Raw genomic sequence first — 24012 nt, 5'->3', positions numbered from 1 at the left:
TTCATAGGGACATGAGGGCCATTTACCGAAGGAATATACAGGACAAGCTAGATACTCTTAAAGCATTATGTCACCGTTGGCATGCATTGCCGCTCTCGCTGCTAGATAGAGTAGCACTAGTAAAAATGATCATGTTGCCCAAGTTATTATATCCACTGCAGATGCTGCTCTTGTGGATTACAAAGCGGGACGAAGCATGTTTCAAAGGATTCACGGAGTCTTTTATTTGGGCAGGACGAAGGGCAAGAATAGGCTTAGCCAAACTAACATAATCCAGAGCTGGGGTGGCGGGGGCTACAGATTTATTTATTTATTTATTTATTTATTTATTTATTTATTTATTTATTTATTTATGGCATTTATATCCCACATTATTCCCACCCATGGACAGGCTCAATGTGGCGTACAATAGTCTATTAAGCAACATTAATACAAAATACAGGAATTAGCGTCAGAGAAGGGAAAGAGGAACAACAGGAGGGAGAGGGAGAGAGGGGAAGGTGACAATTTGTCGATGTGGCTGCTGTGGCTCAGAGGGATGTAACACCAGGAGGGCCCACAGCATATGCTCTATCTATCTATGCCAGATATTCGTCTGTATAACGTAGCAGCTTTACTCAGATGGATTCATGAAATTTACACAGGGGCCACCAGATTTGCGCCACCATATATATGGGAGGGGGGATTTTTACCACACTCGGGGTTTAATCTCTTGCAGTTGCCAGTGCAGAGGGGAGAGGGTATACAATTGCTTCTTCAGCCTTTGAGAAAGGCGTGGAAGTGGTGGAGGGAAGGCTTGGGAGGCGCATCAGGTCCCTCTCCTTTCTTAGCGGCAGTGGACAATCCTCAGTTCCTAGCGGGGCAGGAAGGAACGCGGTTTAAGGAGTGGGCGTGGAAGGGATGTAAATATGTGGGACAGTTCAAGGGGCCTGAGGGGGACTCTTTCCCTACATTTGAGCAGGCAAGGCAGATATGGAATTTTGGGCGACAAGATTTTTTTCCTTTTATGCAATGGAGACACTATTGTGGATCTTTGTTGCCTGCAAAGTCGTGTGGTCCCACTTTTTCTCGGCTGGATAAGATCTTCTGTCAGGTTCCCAAAGAGGCCAATAGGCTTGCAGTCTGGTATGCCGCTGGTAGGGAACATAGAGAGGCATCTTTCATGGTTAGATTAGCGGAGGGGTGGGGAGAGCAGTTGGGAGAGGAGATCACGGTGGACATGTTATCAGCATATTTCAAGGGAGCGTTCAGGGGTACTCCAAGTGCTAATTTGCAAGAAATGCAGTTTAAACTGCTCCATGGTGCTTTCATTAGTAAGGAAAGGGGGAAGCGGATGGGGTTGTGGGAGGATGAGAGTTCTGGGCAATGTAAGCAACGAGTGGGCACACTTGTCCATACTTTTCTGGAATGTATTAAACTGAATACTTTTGGGGGGGGGGGAGTGCTGGGGGCTGTGGAGCGTTTGTTGAATGTTTCGGTGGAATGGTCTTATAGGGTTTTACTTCTGGGGGATGAAACATCTTTGGCTGACCAGGGATTATCTCCCCCACAGGTGCGCTTTGTATATGTGGTGTTAATGATAGCTAGGAAAGCTATATTAGTGAATTGGATAGTAGCAGAACCAAAAACTGTTCAGCAGTGGACAACAAAGATGGTGCAGATGGCCAAATGGGAGATAGAGAGGCTACAGGCTTCTCGCCAAACAAGTAGCCAGGCATATAGAGCGTTATGGCAGCTGAATTTGGTATCATTCGTGGGGTCTCAACCTTCTCCAGGGGGCGGGGGAGGGGGAAGGGGAGAGGGAAGTAAATAGGTGATGCATGTTTGTGGGGGACATTAATAAAAAAGCAAGGTGATATGCATGTTTAGGATGTCTCAGGATTTCTCTGTCAGTGCACATAAAATGGCTATGAAAATACTTTTATTGAATGAATAGTAGATATAGGAGATTGTATTTAGATCTTGTAATAGTTAGGAACTTTAGCCTGTATTTCTTGCTTTATATGTGTAAGCCTGCGATACACTTGTTAAAGATGTGCTTTGATTCACTGTAATGTTGATGCTATTCACCTTAATAAAAAATATTTTCAAAAGATGGACTTGGGGAAAATTCACTGCTTATTTCTAGGATAAGCAGCATAAAATATATTGTAAGTTTTGGGGATCTTGCCAGGTACTTGTGACCTGGATTGGCCACTATTGGAAACAGGATGCTGGGCTTGATGGACCTTCGGTCTGCCCCAGTATAGCAATACTTATGTACTTATGAAACCTCTCTGATCCTAATGTTGCTCCAACGAGATCTGTTTTCCAGGTCTAACTTCCCCCAGAGAGCCCTGTTACCTTTGCCAAGAGGCTCCTGCTGGGATTTAAGTTCATACACAGTATCATCGATGCTGTCTATTTTGGTCTCGAGCACCTCCTGGCATATACTAAGTTCACTCAGCTCTTTTTTTATGTCCTCAAGGGCCCCTTTTATTTAGTCCCACCACCTGCAGCTCCATGCTTTATATCGCTCATCCACTGTTGCAGTGTGCTGTTATATTCCCTGTGGCTTATTTTTAGGCTCCTTTGTACCTCTTCCCAAATTAACATGTACCAGCCATCCACAATTTGGGAGGATAAAAGAAACCAAGGCGATGTGCATATGAGAAAGTATATTTTTTATTTGCTTACCAAGTACAGATACAATTAATAGTTTCTCATGAGAGATCAGTATTATTATTATTATTAGCATTTGTATAGTACTACCAGACACACGCAGCGCTGAACACATGACACAAAGAGACAGTCCCTGCTCAAAGAGTTTACTATCTAAATAATACAGACAGACAAAACAGACGTATAGGTCCAGGAAGTCTATTCCAGGCATAAGGTGCCGCCAGAGAAAAGGAACGAAGCCTGGAGTTAGCAGTGGAGGTGAAGGGGGACGACAAGAGAGATTTGTCCAGTGAACGGAGTTCACGGGGAGGGATATAGGGAGAGATGAGAGTGGAGAGGTAATGGGGGGCTGCAGAGTGGATGCATTTAAAGGTTAGTAAGAGAAGTTTAAACTGTATGCGGAAGTGCACAGGGAGCCAGTGAAGTGACTTGAGGAGTGGGCTAGTGTGGGTATAATGATTCTGGCAGAAAATAAGTCGTGCCGCAGAATTTTGGACAGATTGGAGAGGAGAGAGGTAGCTGAGCGGAAGACCAGTGAGAAGTAAATTGCAATAGTCCAAGCGAGAGATGACAAGGGTGTGCATAAGGGTTCTGGCAGCGTATTCAGAAAGGAAGGGGCAAATTTTGCTAATGTTGTAGATAAAGAAACGGTAGGTTTTGGCGATCTGTTGAATATGTGCAGAGAAGGAGAGAGAGGAATCAAAGATGACTCCAAGGTTACGAGCCGAGGGGACAGGGAGGATGTGAGAGCCATTAACACAGATAGAGAAAGGGGGAAGAGGGGAGGTAGGTTTAGGGGGAAAAATGAGAAGTTCAGTTTTGGTCATGTTTAGCTTTAGATGGTGTTGAGACATCCAAGCAGCAAGGTTGGACAAGCAGGTTGAAATTTTGTCCTGGATTGAGGTTGAGATTTCAGGGGTGGAGATGTAGATCTGAGAGTCATCAGCATAAAGATGGTATTGAAAGCCATGGGATGAAATCAGGGTACCAAGGGAAGAGGTATAGATGGAGAAAAGGAGGGGTCCAAGGACAGAACCCTGAGGCACACCAACTGAAAGCGGGATGGAAGTTGAAGAGGATCCACCTGAGTGAACACTGAAAGAACAAAGTGAGAGGTAAGAGGAGAACCAGGAAAGAACAGGGCCCTGGAATCCAAGCGAGGACAGCGTATCCAGGAGTCTAGTGTAGTCAACAGTTTCGAAAGCAGCAGATAGGTCAAGAAGGATAAGGATAGAATAGAGACCACTGGATTTAGCCAGTAGCAGGTCATTAGAGACTTTGGAAAGTGCAGTTTCAGTAGAGTGATGAGGGCGAAAACCAGATTGGAGTGGGTCAAGAATAGGTTGTGAAGAAAGAAAGTCAAGACAACGGCGGTAAACGACATGTTCAAGTAATTTGGAGAGGAAAGGGAGAAGGGAGATGGGGCGATAGTTGGAGGGACAGGTAGGGTCAAGTGAGGGTTTTTTAAGAAGTGGAGTGACAACAGCATGTTTGAAGACAGTAGGAACAGTTGCAGTGGAGAGTGAAAGATTAAGGATGTGACAGATGACAGGGATAATAGTAGGAGAGATAGTGTTAAGTAGATAAGTGGGGATGGGATCAGAGGAACAGGTAGTACATTTAGAGGAGGAAAGAAGAAGGGCAGTTTCCTCAGTAGAAACTTCTGAGAAGGAGGAAAAAGAAGGAGAAGAAGGAGAGTAGGGGGTGAGGACTAAGGGAGAGAGAGGTGGGGAGGGTTTGGATGAAAATTCAAGGTTAATCTTATGGATTTTATCGTGGAAGTGCTCAGCTAGGGTCTGAGGAGAAAGAGATGGGGGAATTGGGGACGGAGGTACCTTGAGAAGAGAGTTCAGTGTGGCGAAGAGAAGTCAAGGGTTGGAGCCAAGGGAATTTGTCAATTGGGTGAAGTAATCCTGTTTGGCAAGTGAAAGGGCAGACTGGAAGGAGTTAAGCATGAATTTGAAATGAATGAAGTCAGCAAGGGTGCGGGATTTAAGCCAAGAACGTTCAGCAGAGCGGGCACAGGAACAAAAGTAGCGGATTTTAGAGGTCAGCCAAGGCTGGGGTTTGGTACACCTAGTAGGACGGGGCATGGGAGGGGCAAGAGTGTCCAGCGCAGAGGAGAGAATAGTATCATAGGAGGAAACGGCTTCATTTACAGACTTAGATAGAGTGGTGGTAGAGAATAGGTTAGAGACACAAGAGGATAGAGTAAGGGGGTCAATAGATCAGTACAGTTACCTAAAGAGATGTTCACTGTCTGCATCTCTGAAATACTGTTCTGATTCAGCTGCTTATATCGTTTATTTCAGACAATGATTTACATGACTTTTTTTTCTGTAAATTATCCTTCTCACAGATTATTATCTGGTTCCCAGCAGCTGCCAGACAACGTTCTTCTGTTGTTTATGCTAGTTTCTTTCTCAAGCCTGCCTTGCCCATAAGGGTATCAATCTATATAAATAAAATCCCCCCTCAGACGTTCTGAAGCTCACTCCATCTGTCCTGAACTCCTGTCCTCCTGGTAGGCTAGGCTATTTGGACTACTCACCCTCAGTCTCAGCCACGCCCATCTGGGCAGTAGGCCACGCCCCATGTGCACATAAAAAGCACCCTCAACGTTCTAAAGCACACTCTGAGGCTTCAACAGTTCGTATGTTCGAAGCACTGTAACCATTTTTAAGCACACTACATCTCTGCCCCGTCCTGACCTATCAGAGAAGGGAGGAGTGTCACAGCTGCACCGCTCTGACTTATCAAAGGGAACTGAAACAGGAAAAGGGAGGAGCGTCACACCGAATGACAGACCTATCAGAGGGAAGTCAAATAGAAGAAGGGAGGAGCGTCAGAGGCCAAGGGGACGGCCGTATCTACGTCTCATAGGTTTCCTTCCTTTCTTTTCAGTGTATTGCAGCTGCAGCCATTTAGATAAGTCCAGCAAGCCTGTCAGCTACTGAATACAGAAAGCAAAAGATAGCATGTGGGAACTTGCTCCATTTTGTTCTCTGGAATGCAGTGATTATTATACAAATGGTCTTGCTTTCATTATTTTGGTAGGGGCTGCCTTCATGACTGTCCACAGTCCCCCCAGTCCTGACACCTGACAGGGGGGACAGGGAAGGATACTCACTGTCTCACATACACACTCGCACACACTCATTCTCACATACACACACGCTCTCTCACAGACACACTCACACCCACTCTCTGTCACACACACACACTTGCACATTCTCACTCTCACACAGTCACTCTCTCAAACATATACACTCCGCGCAAAACCTTGGTAGTGCCCGTTTCATTTCAGCCAGAAACGGGCCTTTTTTACTAGTAGATCATAAATACCAGAGATCATGCAGGCTCATCAATCTCTGATAGAGTGCAAAGTCACACAGGCTTATCAATCTCTGGCCTTTTAACCCATTCCATAGTGCATAACTGTGCTCATAATTCTACAGGCCGGATCGCTCTATATCTGTGCTCTGCTGTCCTTAAGGAATCTATGCTTCCATCTTGTTCTGCCTAGACCCACCTGCCACTCTCATTACTGCTGTTGCTTTTTCTCAAGAATATCGCCTGCTGAGAAGGTCGATTTGAGGGGTTATTATTAATTTATTTGCTTAGCTTCAGCTCAGTGCTGCCAATATGCTGATGTCACTTCCCCCTTCATGTTATTTTAACATTTTATATAATTTGTAATTGCTTTATAGTATTAAGATTCTCATCAAGTATAATTCAAGGAAAACAAATATAAATAAAGAGTAGTAGTAGTTTTATACAGGTCCTCATTGCCTCTCTCTACATTTAAGAAAAATATTGGGTAAGAAGCTATTACTTTGAATAATATTGCTCTCCTGTGTTTATTTCTATAATGTGTGCATATAATGTGTACAGTGCTGCATATGTCTAGTAGTGCTATAGAAATGATTAGTAGTAGTACTAGTGTCTTACAATGAATTGATAAGTATGTGGACAGTATTTGATAAAGAGGTTCTCAGCCAATGAATTGCTTCCAGCAATCACTTTCTTTCTACCTTTGTTCATGAAATTCCAGAAGTGTAATGCATAAGAGCTTTTAAAAGTGTCACTGGGATTCCAGACCTGAAAGTACCTTTCCCATGCAGGATAGGGAATTGGATATAATCGCTGTCGGTTCAGAATGAAAAAATCTCCACATGTGGCATCTTCTGTACCCTTGACAACTGGCATCCCATATTGCCTTTCTACCATTCTAGTAAGTAGTTTAGGGCCTTGTTGTCCCCATATCCCTCCTTTGTAGTTCTTCACAAAGTCCTCCATGCAGTCCCAGAGAAACTGATAGTGCCTTTGGAAACCAAATACAGCATTGCTGCAGGACTTAGTGGTCTCCAATGCCAGGAAATCGTCTTCTGGGATAGGCCTCATGGATATTATATCTGTGTCCATGTAAATCCCACCATACTTCCAAACCATTGCTAATCTGAAGCCATCTGAACTGACATGCGTCCAGAATTGCTCCTGGGCTGGGTTTACCTGTAAATTAATGAAAGATGTTGAGTTTTTATTCTTTCACTTGTTTTGTTTCATTATCAGTATACAATCAGGAACAGATTAACACATACTATAGCATATGCTAAAGTGATTACTCCACTGCAGGGGTTTTCAACCCAATCCTTGAGGCATATCCAGTCGGTCGGAGTTTTCAGGATATCCCCGATTGGTTGGGCATGTCCCAAGGACTGTGCTGAAAAACCTCTGTTGCACTATATAGCTATTCTGCCCTGAAAAGCCAGAACACAGTAAGTCAAATTTTTGTCAAAACTAAGATAACCCACCAGATATCCTGTAGTTACTGTGCATTTATTAATATGAAAGCCATTTAACATTTGGATGCATTTTCAAGCCTAGAGTAAAAGTCTAAAACACAGGCCGACCAATATTCAAAGTCAGTTAACCAGCCAGGAACAGCCACCAACCAGTTAATACCAGGGGCGTAGCCAGACAACAGATTTTGGGTGGTCCTAGGCAAGACGTGGGTGGGCACCAAGTGTTTCCCCCCCCCCCCCCCCCACCATCACCACCACCACCAACAAAATATCTCAGCTGGCAGAAAAATGATTCTTTCCAACTTGGCAGTCTGCAGCAGGCATGCACTGAAAACTGAGCATGCGCAAGTGCCGGTATCGTGGAGAGTAGCGTTTTCGATAGCATCATGGGGAAGTCTTCAGCTGGTGGAGCTTGGGATCCCCACCAGCTACCACTAAACATGTGCTACTGTTGGGTGGGCCTGTGCCCTAAGTGGGTGGGCCCTGGCCCACCCAGGCCCACCTGTGGCTATGCCACTGGTTAATACAATACAGTACAACATGTATATTCCGCTATGTACCAACTAGGATCAATGCGGATAACAATTTAAGCAAAAAACTAGGCCATCACTAGTCGAAAAATAAAAAGTATAATAAACTTAGGGGTCCTTTTACTAAGGTGCGCTGAAAAATGGTCTGTTCTAGTGTAGGCGCGAGGTTTGGGTGCGCGCAGATTCATGTTTCAGCGTACCTGTAAAAAATGCCTTTTTTAAATTGGCGTGTCCATTTTGGGTCTGAGACCTTACTGTCAGCCATTGACTTAGCGGTAAGGTCTCTTCCGTTAACCAGGCAACTTATTCTCATATATGGGTGACATCCTCCATATATGAGCTTGCAGCAACACTCTCACCACGCATGTGCAGGTGCCTTCCCGCCCAACTCGCAAGCATGGGACTAATTAATATATTTATATAGCTATTGATACCACCCCTCTCGGCTGGACTGTAGTGATGTGCTCCCAGATACCTGATTGTTGTAGTCGTGGCAAATATCCAGGGAACACACACTCACAGCCGAGGGAGTGGAACAAATAAACTAACCTCGTCCTTTACTCTCAAAGAATAAAGAAGGAAAAGAAGCTAAATTTAGGATTTGTTCCTGAACTGGAAGAACCACACCTTCAGATTTGCAAATTATCTTTTTCTTTATTGAATACAAATGCAAACAAATTTTCATTCACATAAACTCAAATTCACAATTAGTGTGTGGCTTAATAGAATTGCAATAACATATTCAACATTCAAATGTAGTTTTACATGTATACCCTTAACTTTTTCTGTTTCTTTCAACAAAATCACCTAAAAAGGCAGAAAAGAACCTTTTCAGATAAATATTTAAATTGTCTTTTAATCAAAATCAGATATTTGTTTTAATACTTTTTCCTTGCTATTGATGTCAGAATTTGAGTCTTTATGGGTATTATGGATGTTTGTGCAAGGATTTCACTTGAACCCAGAACACTTAGGCAAGTCAGGAAAACATGGATTTTTTTTATATTTGATGTTGTTCTGTTCTTTAGTTTTCCCTTAAAATGTTGTAGACCAAAAAAAAACCTATATGTCCTTCAACACCCTTTGCCAATGTCACTTAGCTGTGGTTGAATTTATTTAGGTGAGGTCTTTCTTACGTTGGAGCTCAGCCGGAACCCTTCAGAGGATAATTCACGGATCTCTTCTCCCTAAATCTCACTTATAAAGAAAATAACCAGGGAAGCAAAACCTTAAACTCCCTGCTTGTCCAGGAATTGACTCCACTCTGGTGACAATTAATCAGTTCTCAATACTGTGGCCACACTCTCTAATTGAAATAAAATAAGTTAAAGGAGGACTCACTTCACAGCCTATTTCTCACTGTTAATTCCCTATTATAAACTTGCAGAAGAAGGCTTTTGCACTGCTTTCAGGGATCTCACACAGTAACCAATTTCATATTCAAATAGTAATACAACATTCCAACTCACAGACTTCACATAAAAACATAACATTTCCCTGCACAGCTATCAGATCAATCTGGAGAATACAGCACACTCATACAAAAGCAGGGCTTAATCTGCCAGCAGACAAACCTTGCACTGAACTCAGAGCACTCACAAACAACACACCTTTTCCACAGACACAGCCTAAAAGTTTCTTTCTCCAAATAACAGATTCACCTTCAATTTCCCCTTAATCCCCCTTTAAATTCTAGCACATTTCTTTCCCTGACACCCTTATAGTTTCTCTCACTTAGTATAACTACCAGCAGAAATCACAGTCTCCCACACTTCTACCAGTCTCTCTCAACATGAGTCTCAACTGTTTTTCCCTATTCTAAAAAGAGTAGGCAGCCATGTGTCCATTTAATACCTTAGCATACAGACTCTCATTCCACAAAATTGTAACTCACTTTTAATCTCTTGGAACCCAGTTCTATCTCTGAAACACCCTTCACACTCACCTCAGCTCATTTTCAATATCAAAGTACCCTTTTTCAATATCACATTTCACTTTAAACTCATAAATATACTGTTTTCTCTTACATTACACAGACACACACCATACGCTTTTCTTTCCCAGTGCTTCCCTGCTCAGCAGTTTCCCTGGCAACTCACCCCCAGTGTTGCCAGGTGGAAAATTTTTTTCCCACCCAATCTGGCATAAAACCCACCCAAAACCCGCCCAAACTCAGACCCCGCCCCTGACACCCCCACCCCCGCGTCATCACCCCCGCCCCCGCCATCATCAACCCCGCCCCCGCCATCACCGGCCCCGCCTCCCCCGTCACCGGCCCCGCCTCCCCCGTCATCGGCCCCGCCTCCCACGTCATCGGCCCCGCCTCCCACGTCACTAACCCCGCCCAAAACGTCACTAACCCCGCCCAAACACGTCACTAACCCCGCCCCCCGCGGCCGAAAAAGCCGCCCAAAAAACCACCCCGAAGCCCAAAAAGCAGCCCAAAAAACCGCAACCTGCCACGGGCAAAATTTTCCCGCGGCGGGTTGCGGAAAACCGCCCAATTGGGCGGGAAAACCGCCCATCTGGCAACCCTGCTCACCCCCCTAGAGGAACACCTGACATCACTCAACCAATCAGCTTGTCAGCTAAAGACTGGGGGGTTTTTTCTTAACTGTTTAGAATCTTGGCTGTCCCAACCCCCATAGAAGTAAAAGCAAAACTTCCTATGTAGAGAGTTTCAAAGTCAATTTTAACCTGACTTGTACCCAAAACAGCAAGGAACATTTTATAGTACAATCCCCACTTAATCATGGTTTATTTCTTGAAAAATAAAACCATATTTAAGAAACATCTCACACTTTCTTCACCTAACTCTATTAATAATTTCCAAACTAACTTTAAACCTTTTCCAGCCAGCAGCATCCACCAAAACCCTGGAACAGCCCCCCCAGAGCCCCAGGAAAAAAAACATTTAATATATGTTACCATACATTACACTATAGGAGACAACTCCAAGGGGAGGTGGGAGGGTATGTGAGAATAAGTGACCTGCTGTCCTCGAAGAATACCTGCTGCAGGTAAGTAACTTCACTTTCTCCAAGGACAAGCAGTCCAGGTAATTCTCAAATGTGAAAATCCCTAGCTACCAGGCACACAGAAAACAACAACACTAGGACAATAGGAACTTGCAACAGTGAGCTCAAAAAAGTTAATTAACCTGAAAACATGTATAAACTGTTGTGAAGGTGACACCTGGAACAGAATAAACTAGGCCTAGGAGTTGGATTCTAAATCCCAAACAAATTCTGCAGAACTGTCTGACCAAGCCAACTGTTGCATCGGGTGTCTTGCTCAAGGCAATAGTGGGATGTGAATGTGTAGACTGAAAACCACGTTGCAGTCTTGCAAATCTCTTCAACAGAGGCTGATCTGAAGTGAGTTACCAAAGCTGTCATGGCTCTAACATTGTGAGCCTTGACATGACCCTCCAGAGTCAGCTCAGCTTGGGCATAAGTAAAAGATATGCAATCTGCTAGCCAATTAGAGATTGCGCATTTCTTGATGGCAACCCCCATCCTGTTGGGATCAAAAGAAATAACTGTCTATAGGACCTACTCTGCTCCAGGCAATAGGCCAATGCTCACTTGCAGTGCAAGGTATGCCGTGTGCTTTTGCCAGGGTGGGCATGAGGTTTGGGAAAAAAATGCTAGAAGGATGATTAACTGATTTAGATGGAACTCCGACACTACCTTAGGAAGGAACTTAGGGTGTGTGTGGAGAACTATTCTGTTGTGATGAAATTTAGTATAAGGTGGATCCACTATTAGGGCCTGAAGCTTTGTCAAAAGCAAACCTTGCATGAACCAAACAACTAGCAGCTTTCCAGAGATGGGCTTACCCTCTACATGGAAATGGCAAGCACTAATCGCACTGAGGTGAACTCTTACAGAGTTGGTCTTAAGACCAGACTAAGAGAGGTGTAGAAAGTATTCAAGAAAATGGGTCTAGGGCTTTGCCCTCATACCAGACAGCAAACCTCCTCCATTTGAAAAAATATCTCTTTTCCTGGAAGCCAGCAAAACCTTGGAGATACCCTCTGGGAGATAAGAACATAAGAATAGCTATATGGTTATGGTTATGAGTTATTTGAACTTTCTAGACCACTCAAGCTGCCATGGTAGAACTAAGCGGTGTACAGTCTATTAAAATAAGCAGTAGGAAAGGAATGCCATTAATAATAGGAAAGATAAACACTCTCACAAAAAAAGGGAGGAAGAAACACACAGAAGAAAATCAGAGAGTGATAGCAGAGAAAGAAAAGGTAGAGGACGTCCAGTTGGTAAAACTCTACTTAATCAGACACTTCAAACACCTGTCTAAACAACCATGCTTTTAGCTAAGCTTTAAAAATCTTAAGGCAGGATTCTGTACGGAGGGGGTGGGGAAGATTGTTCCAAGTGTGTGGGGAAACATAAAGAAAAAGGCACAATGCTTAGTAGATTCATAGTGGGCGAGCTTAGGGCCAGAGAAGACAAGCCTGTGGTCATCAACAGATCGGAGCATCCATGCAGAGGAGTAAGGGATCGTAAAGCAAACAAGATAGTCTGGTAGGCCCATCCAAAGGACCTTAAAGGTTAGAAGAGCTACTTTGTAAATTATACAGTACTCCATGGGTAACAAATGGTGATGTTTGAACAGTGGAGTGGAGTGATCGTTGCAGCGAGCGTGATGTAGGAGATGAATAACGGTGTTCTGAAGAGTTTGAAGTTTTTCAAGGATGATGGTAAACCAGCATAAACAATATTGCAGTAATTGAGCCGAAATGTGAAAAGAGAAAGAATCAATTCGTGAAAAGTATTGTCATTGAAAAAATGGTGAACTGCACATAGCTGACAGAACAGAAAAAAGAAGTCTTGGATAACTGAGTGATTTGTGGCTGAAAGGATAAAGTAGAGTCGAAGACGATACCAAGGTATCAAAAACGTGTGACCGGAGTGACCTGGGTCCCTAATAGGGAGATAGGAAATGTAGGAGGAGACAGAGCACCAGTGAACCAGCAGGCGATCATCTTATCCACATTAAGCAGTAGTTGATGATCTACTAACCTTTTTGCAATAGAGTCTAAACATGTCTGTAATGCGGTCACAGAAGTGGGGGAAGGGTAAGAAGGGTAGGTCAGGTAAAGAAGAAGAATATCATCAGCATAAAAATATGCTGAGATCCCTAATGAGTTGATGAGGGCCGCAAGAGGGCTCAGAAATAAATTGAATAATAGAGGGAAAATAATGGAACCCTGGGGGGACACCACAGGAAAGTTGCTTAATGCTGGAAGAGGAAGAAGCGGTAAAAACTTTAGAAAAAGAAAAGTGAGACAGGAAAGAGGTGAACCAAAAGAAAGCTTCACCAGCAATACCCAGAGAAGCAAGATGAGAAAGGAAAAGGGAGTGATCTACAAGGTCAAAAGCTTTGGAAAAATCGAGAGAGACAGGCAGAACAATTCAGTATTGATCACGAAAAGAGTGTATATCGCTTAGGACTGCTGTCATGATTGTTTCAGTGCTGAAATGTGTTCTAAACCTTGATTGACGAGGATGCAGTGCTATAACTTTATCAGTAAAGGAAGTCAACTGATCAAAGACTACTTTCTCAAGAACTTTGGACATGAATGTGAGATTAGAGACTAGGAGGTAATTACTGGGGACTGAGGTGTCAAGATTATTTTTTTTCAGGATAAGACGAACAATACAAGCAAGCCAAACCACCACAAGGGTGGAGGTACACAAATTCCTACGAAAAGTAGAATCTGAGGAAAGGGGGAGTAGGAGGAGTAGGCTCTTGAGCCTACTCCTCCTACTCCCCCTTTCCTCAGATAGGATGAACAATAGCCAGTTTTCAGATATCCAGGAACTGGTTTGAAGAGAGGCTGAGATTGATTGTTGATAAAAGAGTAGGAAGAAGGCCAGTTTAGGGATCTTTAGCCATGATGAAGGAATAGGATCACTTAAACAAAAGGTAGGCTTCACACAGGTCAGAATTTTGCCCAAAGAGAAAGAGTTTGTTTCTGGAAAGTTGACCAAACTGATGTACTTAACTGAGGAAGGGGCTGGTGGGGCTGGTGGTTGGAAGGCGGGGTTATTGCTGGGCAGACTTATACAGTCTGTGCCCTGAAAAAGACAGATACAAATCAAGGTAAGGTATACACAAAAAGTAGCACATATGAGTTATCTTGTTGGGCAGACTGGATGGACCATGCAGGTCTTTTTCTGCCGTCATCTACTATGTTACTATGATTGAAGAAGTTGCGCGCAATGTGGGGAATACAAGCAATTATCGGCACTAATTGGCAATAATTAGAATTTATGCGCATATCTTTTTAGGCATATTCTATAAAGAGATTCGTATAAATTCCAGTGTGTGAATCTGAAAAGCCGCATGGCCATGGGAGGGGCATGGGTGGGTCAGATGCATTCCTAAAATTTATGTGCGTTGTTATAGAATTTGTGGGATCCGCACCTAATTTAAGCCTGGGGGTTTAATCAGGTTTTCATTGGTGTAAATGGTCATTCCTAAAAGTAGTCATTGTTCCCAGAGCTATTCTGTAAACTACGCCTAACCATAAGTGCAGTTTATAAAATAGCGCTATTTTTTTCAGTGCCAATTTTTTAGGCACCATTTATAGAATCTAGGCTTCTGTAAGTTAAGTGGGTATCTGCAGATTAGACCTTTAGCGCATTGCTGGCAATTTCGCAGGTGAGGGTACATTTACACGAATAGGTGCTAGTATTCTAGACATTTGTATGTGCAAGGGGCATGGAAATGTGGGGGCCTAGATTATAAAGTTGCCCTTATAAAAAAAGCCTCAAAATAGGCACCTACTTAGCCTTTTTTTTTCTTTTGGCCAGGGTTCTGCATTAATTTTAGTTAACTTTATAAAACTTCAAACTTTTTCTTTTTATTATTCATATCAGTTCAGAAATATTTGTTGTTTTTCCCAATTCTTATACATTTAAAATGTTTAAATTTGTGCGCTCAGAAAAATAAATAGTTCCCTTTGTTGGGATACCAAAACAACCAAGAGTTTCTATCATCGCATACCAACAGTTCCATTCAGTTCCATTATATACATTTGTGTTTTCAATGATAAAGTCAATAGAATTTTTGTACTTATCTTCTGTATTATGTGGCAATCATATCCTGGAAGCCTTGTTGCAACAGGCATACCCAGTTATTAACAGCCACTATTCACCATTCCTGGTTTCCTTCATTTCATTGCTATTAACATCAAAATTGTCGACTATCCCAGCCTTGCAGTCTTGGTGACCTGTTATAAAATTACCCTCATGATATCAACTTAGCCAACTGAAATATCTTCACCAATACTTAGGATAAGAGTTTTATAAATCTATTAACAGGGCTCACTTAAGAAATTCATGCTTTTATGTCATTATTGTAGATTACCTTTCAACCCTTGAGATGTATTAGGATGTTTGTGTCTCTGGGTGTAGCTACAAACACTGTGTTATTTAGGATTACTATTATCCTTAGAGCATGAATACTCTTGATACATTTGGGTAGGAATTGTTTCTTGTTATGAATGATATTTCTTTCTGATTTTTAAGTTGGTATTTTTACTGTATTTTGTATCTTGTAAACTGCTGTGATCTGAGAAGGTCTAGCAGTATAGCAAATTTTAATAAATCATAAACTACTACTACTACTACTTAACACTTCTAAAGCGCTACTAGGGTTACGCAGCGCTGTATAGTTTAACAAAGAAGGACAGTCCCTGCTCAAAGGAGCTTACAATCTAATAGACAAAATGTGCAGTCAATCAAATTGGGGCAGTCTAAATTTCCTGAATACAGGTAAAATGGTTAGGTGCCGAAGGCGACATTGAAGAGGTGGGCTTTGAGCAAGGATTTGAAGATGGACAGGGAGGGGGCTTGGCGTATGGGCTCAGGAAGTTTATTCCAAGCATAGGGAGAGGCGAGGCAGAAAGGGCGGAGCCTGGAGTTGGCGGTGGTGGAGAAGGGTACAGAGAGGAGGGATTTGTCCTGTGAGCGGAGGTTTCGGGTAGGAGCGTGAGGGGAGATAAGGGTAGAGAGGTAATGAGGGGCTGCAGATTGAGTGCATTTGTAGGTTAGTAGGAGAAGCTTGAACAGAATGCGGTACCTGATCGGAAGCCAGTGAAGTGACTTGAGGAGAGGGGTGATGTGAGCATATCGGTCCATGCGGAAGATAAGGTGTGCGGCAGAGTTCTGAACGGATTGAAGGGGGGATAGATGGCTAAGTGGGAGGCCAGCGAGGAGTAGGTTGCAGTAGTCAAGGCAAGAGGTAATGAGAGAGTGGACGAGAGTTCGGGTGGTGTGCTCAGAGAGGAAAGGGCAAATTTTGCTGATGTTATAGAGAAAGAAGCGACAGGTCTTGGCTATCTGCTGGATATGCGCAGAGAAGGAGAGGGAGGAGACGAAGATGACTCCGAGGTTGCGTGCAGATGAGTCGGGGAGGATGAGGGTGCCATCGACTGAGATAGAGAGTGGAGGGAGAGGAGAAGTGGGTTTGGGTGGAAAGACAATAAGCTCTGTCTTGGCCATGTTCAGTTTCAGGTGGCAGTTGGACATCCAGGCAGCAGTGTCGGATAAGCAGGCCGATACTTTGGCCTGGGTTTCCGCAGTGATGTCTGGTGTGGAGAGATAAAGCTGGGTGTCGTCAGCATAGAGATAATATTGGAAACCATGAGATAAGATCAGCGAGCCCAGGGAAGAGGTGTAAAGTGAAAAAAGAAGGGGTCCAAGGACAGATCCCTGAGGAACTCCAACAGAGAGCGAGATGGGGGTGGAGGAAGATCCATGAGAGTGTACTCTGAAGGTACGGTGGGAGAGAAAGAGGAGAACCAGGAGAGGACAGAGCCCTGGAACCCAAATGAGGACAGTGCGGCAAGAAGTAGATTATAATTGACAGTGTCAAAAGCGGCGGATAGGTCAAGAAGGATGAGGATGGAGTAGTGACCTTTGGATTTGTCAAGGAACAGGTCATTACAGACTTTAGTGAGTGCCGTTTCTGTCGAGTGTAGAGGGCGAAAACCGGATTGAAGCGGATCGAGGATGGCATGAGAGGAGAGAAAATCAAGGCAGCGGCTATGAACAGCGCGTTCAAGTATCTTGGAGAGGAAGGGTAGGAGGGAGATGGGGTGGTAGTTGGAGGGACAGGTAGGGTCTAGTGATGGTATTTTGAGGAGTGGCGTGACTACAGCATGCTTGAAGGTGTTGGGGACAGTTGCAGTGGAGAGAGAGGGGTTGAGGATATGACAGATGGAGGGGGTGACAGTAGGAGAGATGGTGTTAAGTAAGTTGGTGGGGATGGGGTCAGAGGAGCAGGTGGTGCATTTCGAGGAGGAAAGAAGGTGGGCGGTTCCCTCTTCGGTGATATTAGGAAAAGAGGAGAAGGAGGCCTGGGTTGGTTGGTTGAGGGAGTGGGTTAAAGGGTGAGGAGGAGGAGGTGGTTTGGTAGTGAATTCTAGGTTGATGTTCTGTACCTTATTGGGGAAGTAGTCAGCCAGTGATTGAGGAGAGAGTGGGGGGGGGGGAGAGCGGAAGGCAGTTTGAGGAGGGAGTTAAGGGTGGAGAAGAGATGACGAGGGTTGGAGCTGAGGGAATAAGTTAATTGGGTGTAATAGTCCTGTTTGGCAAGGAATAGGGAGGACTGGAAGGAGGATAGCATGAATTTGTAATGAATGAAGTCGGTACGGGTGCAAGATTTCCTCCAGAGGCGTTCAGCAGATCGGGCGCAGGAGCGAAGGTATCGGATGCAAAGAGCTGGGGATGAGTACACCTTGTGGGACGGGAGATGGATGGTGCAAGGGTGTCCAGAGCAGATGAGAGAGTGGCATTGTAAGAGGAGACAGCCTTGTCGACAAACTCGGAGGACATGATGGAGGGGAGGAGATTAGAGATGCTAGAGGATAAGGTGGGAGGGTCGACGGCCTGGAGATTCCTGAAAGTAGTGGTTAGTGTAGGGGGGGACTGAGGGGGAGGGTGATGAAGTGTAAAGGTGATCAGGTGATGGTCTGAGAGAGGAAGAGCTCAGGCGCAGAAGTTGGAGGGTGAGCAGGTAGAGGAGAGGATGAGGTCAAGACAATGGCCAGTTTGGTGAGTAGGGGTGGTGGAACTTCATTGGAACTGATTCAAACTAAATATTTGCACAATGTATCTACTGGAAAGGGAAATTTACGCATGGGAAGCACCAGAATTTGCAAACTGATGGGCTCTTTTACATAGTTGCAGTAAGCCCAATGCGGGATTACTGTTCGCTCATTCAGGACTGCCGCCAGCCCAACGCAGCTGCCGGAAGTAGTCCTGCCCCGTGCGCACACCATTTCTGGGGGGAAAAGAAAACCCCAGGAAATGGCTTGTGCAGTGGTAACCCGGTGGTAATCGTGCTGCCCGGTTACCGTGGAAGCCCTTATCGCCATCTCAGTGGGTGGCGGAAAGGGCTCCCCGTTGCATGGCCATATGGTAAAAGTTCTCTTACTGCATGGCCAAGTGTGTTGGGGGCTTTTTTACCCGCTGTGGGAAAAACGGCCCCTGCCACTAGCGCAGGGCCTTTTTTCATGACGCTTCGTAATAGGGCTCCTGACCATTCAAAAGGTGCTGTAAATTAGGAGTTTAAAAGACAGCACTTTACTTCAGAAATGGTATATTTTAAGAGCAATGGGAGAATTATGATTTGGGGTACAGTTGGTATTGCAGTTATGAGACGGGTTAGGGTAGGAGAATGTAACCACCCTCCAAAGATGGGGTGACGTTAGCTCCAGAGAGAGATATAACGGAGTTAAACTGGAGAAAGACATAAAGTACTGATGCCCCAGTATTCAACAGTAGTATAAGAAGCCTCCACAAAAACATGATTTTATCTGATTGTTATCTAGAGCAGTTATCAGAAGGACCGCTGTTAGTGAAACGGCCTGATTCGAGCCAGCCACATCATGTAGACATCTGCTCCTTAAAGGTGGCCCTGCTGTTTGCCTGTTTGTTGAGGCATCATCGTTTTACTGTCACCTTCCCTGTTTCCTGAGTGTATTTTTGTTCTTGTTCATGTTTTGTATTATTATGCATTTTAATTCAATACAGTTTCTTGGACAAAAAAATAAACAAAACAGGAATTTATCACACCTTTTGGAATTTAGCTGTGGGGCAGTATCCAGTATCCAGCATAGTGAAAGCTCCGGAGAAATAGAAGACAGTGGACAGTGACGCTGGAAAAGCTTGAGAGCAGCAACGCTGCTGGGTGTCAGAGAAGTGCACATGTTTCCACTAGCGGTAGAAGCTGGTATGCCTTTTTCAGCATTTTTCCTATTAATTCATGAAGTTGTTTGATCTTTTTCACACAGAGACATATTTATTTGGTTTCTTATTTTGTATACGAGTCTAGTGGGGATTTTTTAGAACAAGTAATTTTTCTCCCAATTGCTTGGAGTTTTTTTTACACTGGTTCAGTTTTTGTCCCCTAGTAGGAACCAATGATATAAAAGGACTCCTACATGTGATAGAGGGTGACGTGGATGGGCACAATCGAATAGGGACGACCATCTCTAAGGGCGTCCATCTCTAAAGACGTTCCGGAGAAGGGGCGGGGCAACCCGTATTTTTGAAACAAGATGGACGTCCATCTTTCGTTTTGATAATACGGTCAGGGACGCCCAAATCTCAACATTTAGGTCGACCTTAGAGATGGTCGAGCTAAATGTTGAGATCATCGACATTAGAGATGGTCCTCGCCGTTTTTCAGCGATAATGGAAACCGAGGATGGCCATCTCAAAAACGACCAAATCCAAGGCATTTGGCCATGAAAGGAGCTGGCATTCATAGTGCACTGGTCCCCCTCATATGCCAGGACACCAATCGGGCACTCTAGCGGGCACTGCAGTGGATTTCACAAATTGCTCCCTGGTGAATAGCTCCCTTACCTTGGGTGCTGAGCCCCCCAACCCCCCCCCCCCAAAAAGAAACCTACTCCCCACAACTGTACACCACTACCATAGCCCTTAGGGATGAAGGGGGTACCTACATGTGGGTACAGTGGGTTTGTGGTTGGTTTTGAAGGGCTCACATTTACCACCACAAGTGTAACAGGTAGGGGGGGATGGGCCTGGGTCTGCCTGTCTGAAGTGCACTGCACCCACTAAAAACTGCTCCAGGGACCTGCATACTGCTGTGATGGAGCTGGGTATGACATTTGAGGCTGGCAAAAAATGTTTTTTAATATTGTTTTTTTTGGGTGGGAGGGGGTTGGTGACCACTGGAGTAGTAAGGGGAGGTCATCCCCTATTTCCTCCAGTGGTCATCTGGTCAGTTCGGGCATCTTTTCGAGGCTTGGTCGTGAAAAAAAAGGGACCAAGTAAAGTCGGTGAAATGCTCGTGAGGGACGCCCTTCTTTTTTCCATTATCGGCCGAGAACACCCATCCCTTAACCATGCCCCCGTCCCGCCTTCGGTACACTGACGACACGCCCCTATGAACTTTGGTCATCCCTGCGACGGAAAGCAGTTGAGGACACCCAAAATTGGCTTTTGATTATGCGATTTGGGCGACCCTGGGAGAAAGACGCCCATCTCCCAATTTGTGTCGGAAGATGGGCGTCCTTCTCTTTCGAAAATAAGCCTGATAAGCTTTAAGATTTCCCCTATCAGGAGATTTGAGGTTCCAGTTATTTAATTATTTTTATTATATAAGATAATGAATATTACGGCTCTGTTGTAATTTTGAACAAACTTTTTGGTGTGTAAGTATAGTCTTTTAGAAGTCTGTTATCCCATTACGGAAGTTGTATTCTACAAAAAACAACGACAACAAAACAACAACAACAAATAAAACAGTTACCTTTTGGTACCAAGGATAGAGAGGAGTGTCTTTAAAAACGTCTTCAAAGTCTAAGGGAAGGATGTGGACATTTGCAATAGATGACAGCAGTGGAATGGCCTTGTAGAAGGAACTCTTGTTGACAGTCATGTCTTTGGTTAGCCCTTTCATGAAGAAATAAACACTTCTGTTGGGGTACGTCCGAGCTGCTGATTCTATTGCACATACTGCTAAAGGGGAGGGCTCCAGTTTCTCTGTGGTCTCAGCAAAAAAGATTCCAGTATTAGATTTAATAATGTCTTCAGCTGTGAAATGCCTATTTAAGAATCTGTGCAATGTCCGTAAAGACTCTGTTTTCATCCAGTAGACAGCAGAACAAATAAATAACAAAAAGAAAAGAGATAGACATAATATCCATAATTTCATGACTGTTGGAGTAAAGCGCTGTAGGACCTAGTGAGAGAAAAAGAAAGTGGCCTGTTATTAAAACTAAAAAAAAGCCCATTAAAAGGCTGCTATATTCATATTTTTCTTTGAAAAGAAGCTGCCATTAACTGATATGAACATTTATAAATATATAACATATTATTTCAATTCAGCAATGCAAGGAAAAGAGCAGAGCAAAAAGACATAAAAACAACATCACAAAATACACATAAAATGCAATTCTAGATACTCATATTTGTATGGTGTTTAAATATTATTCTACAAATGCCACTTAACTTACATAGGGCCCCTTTTACTAAGCGACAGTAAGCCCAATGCAGGCTTACTGCTCGCTAATCCGCAACTACCGCAGGGCTACCGCAGGAACCCGGCGGTAGTTCCCATCCCCAGCATGCGCCATTTCCGGTGCTACAAAATTATTTTTTATTTTTGTAGTACTAGTGCAGTGCCGCGTGCAGCCCAGTTACCGCCGGGTTAGGTGGTGGTAAATGCTCCCCCCTGAAATGGCCACACAGTAAGTGATTCACTTACTGCATGGCCATTTCTTTAAAAAAAAAAAAAAGACAGCCTTTTACCTGCTGCTGTAAAAGAGGGCCTCAATGAGCGTCAAAAACACGCCCTGATGCTAACACAGGCCCCCCCCTTTTACTGCAGCTTAGTAAAAGGGGCCCTTAGTGCATATTTGAGAGAGAGTGCACACAGAATGGGACTCCCACTTATGTGCATAACTTCCAGAATATTGTAAGTTCCATGCATTCCTGCCAAATTTAGGTGCGTGCACTTACACCAGCTTTATAACTAGCAGAAGTGTGGGCACTTACGTTTTAGGCATTTTGGGGTCCTTTTACCACTAAGATGTGGCAAAAGGGTGCCTGCGCTGGCATCAGCGTGTGTTTTTGATGCACGCTGAGGTCCCCTTTTACCGCAATGGGTAAATGGCAGTTTGTTTTTAAAGAAATGTCTGTGGTGCAAGTGAAGCACTTGCCACATGGCCATTTTCAGGGGGGAGCACTTAACAACTCCCATTGAGGTGGCGTTAAGAGCTCCTGCGCTAACCCAGCAGTAACTGGGCAACACGCGGCATTGCCCTATTACTTCTGGGTAAACACCAATGCTATTGCACGTGCTGGGGTGAGAACTACCGCCGGGCTGCTGTGGTAGCTCGGCAGTGCTTCCGGTTTAGCAAGCGGTAAGCCCGCGTTGGGCCTACCGCTGCTTAGTAAAAGACCCCCTCTGACAGTTAAACACTAAGGGGTCCTTTTACAAAGGCTGCTGAAAAATGGCCTGCGCTAGTGTAAGCACGTGTTTTAGAGGCACGCAAATCCATTTTTCAGTGCGTCTGTAAAAAAGGCTTTTTTTTGGCCAAAAATGGACGTGCAGTAAAATAATAATTGGGTCTGAGACCTTACCGCCACCCACTGACTTAGCCACATTGAACCTGACTTTGCTGGGGATAATGTGTGATATAAATATTTAAAAGAATCCTTTATCCTCCACCTTTTAAGACACCACCTATCCAACTGGATGGTGATGGCATAAGGAAATCAAGTTTGGTCCAGTGAAGACTAACTCAAAATAACTTGTTTCTTAGCTGGGCCATTTCTTACCGTCTACTGCATCATAGATCCTTTGGTGTGAAAATTGAAAATCATAGATGGGCTATTCAACTAGTCACAGCAGCCCGTCTGGCTTTGGCTGCCAAATGGAGAACCACAACATTTCCCTCTATGACTATTTGCCTCAAGAAATTGGACTATCTACACCTTATGGCGGAATTGACAGCGACCAAAAATGAACAATGGGCCTCCTTTCATAAGATCTGGGACAAATAGGAGGAAGTGACGTTACCATTTAAAATGGAGGCTTAAACAAGAGGCTCCGTTGGGGCTATGTGGTATCCAGCGATTCCCCAGGCACTGACAGGCTATTAGGTGTGGATTGAAGGGTGAGAAGGTGTGAGATTGTGCAGCTGAGGATAAATGAGCTGTGAAGAAGGGATAGAGAGCAGAGAGAGCAGCAGATGAAAGTTCCTTCTCTCCTACCTGGTGGGGATGGGACAGGCTCTGCTTGAGGAGAAGGCGGGAAGTAGCGTGAGCTAACACTGAGCCAGGACATCCGTGTTATGAGGGATTCCTGGGCTGCTGAGAGACAGGAGGCTCCTGTGAAGATTTCAGCACATTTGGAGAATATCGTGGAGGACACAGAGAGCTGCAGCTGCCTGTCCGGAGCCCAGTACAGTTTTTGCCCAGGAGTCTCTTATGTGAAGGGCTGCATTCCTCGCTATCTCAGGAGCCCTGTGATCTGTGAGCTTCCTACATTGTGAACTATGTCTCCCTTCTTTGCTATGAAGTGACTGTGTGGAGGAGGGTTGACTGACAGGGTCTTTTGCACTGGGCTGTAACAGGCAGACTTGGGGGCAGATGCACTAAAGCTAAATGAGCCTTTAATGACTCTCCAACGAGGAAAATTTGATCCGTTGCATGCATCAAAGGGCTTTTACCGAGGAAGCCAGCAGCTAACGAAAACGGAATGGAGATGAGCAATTAGTGTGAAAACCCCATTGAAACGACATGCACTAACCTTTTCCGATTGCCTTTACGCAGGAAAAAGGCAGGAAATCTAACGAGAGGTCTGGACCTCTCGTTAGGACAGCTCTGTGCCAGGAAAAAGTGTAAAGTTAAAAAACAAACAAACTTTGAGCCAATCCCAGCGCATTAGCAGAGCTAAAAGCGCTGTGATTGGTCCAAAGGACCTCAGAAAACTCATCA

The 24012-nt window shown here is 44.3% G+C and overlaps 2 protein-coding genes across 2 annotated transcripts in view; one reads left to right on the top strand and one right to left on the bottom strand.

Moving 5' to 3' along the window:
* The first annotated feature begins 6014 nt into the window (after positions 1-6014).
* Positions 6015-24012, top strand: part of LOC115462060 (FERM and PDZ domain-containing protein 1-like) — a 325564-nt gene continuing 307566 nt past the window's right edge. The window contains 2 exon segments of the mRNA XM_030192105.1: positions 6015-6020; positions 6120-6261. Coding sequence (XP_030047965.1) covers positions 6015-6020; positions 6120-6261 — 148 coding nt within the window.
* The window catches only part of LOC115463687 (alpha-1,4-N-acetylglucosaminyltransferase-like), a 53886-nt gene continuing 36078 nt past the window's right edge, over positions 6205-24012 (bottom strand). Inside the window, exons 2-3 of the mRNA XM_030194409.1 lie at positions 20819-21250; positions 6205-7173 (exon numbers count right to left, since the gene is read on the bottom strand). Of these exons, the coding sequence (XP_030050269.1) occupies positions 6601-7173; positions 20819-21223 (978 nt within the window). The 5' untranslated portion in view covers positions 21224-21250 and the 3' untranslated portion in view covers positions 6205-6600. The remainder of the gene's footprint in view (positions 7174-20818; positions 21251-24012) is intronic.

This window comes from Microcaecilia unicolor, chromosome 2 (assembly GCF_901765095.1).
Source record: "Microcaecilia unicolor chromosome 2, aMicUni1.1, whole genome shotgun sequence".
In the NCBI taxonomy this organism is placed as follows: Eukaryota; Metazoa; Chordata; class Amphibia; order Gymnophiona; family Siphonopidae; genus Microcaecilia; species Microcaecilia unicolor.
This window is presented reverse-complemented; position numbering and strand designations above follow the sequence as displayed.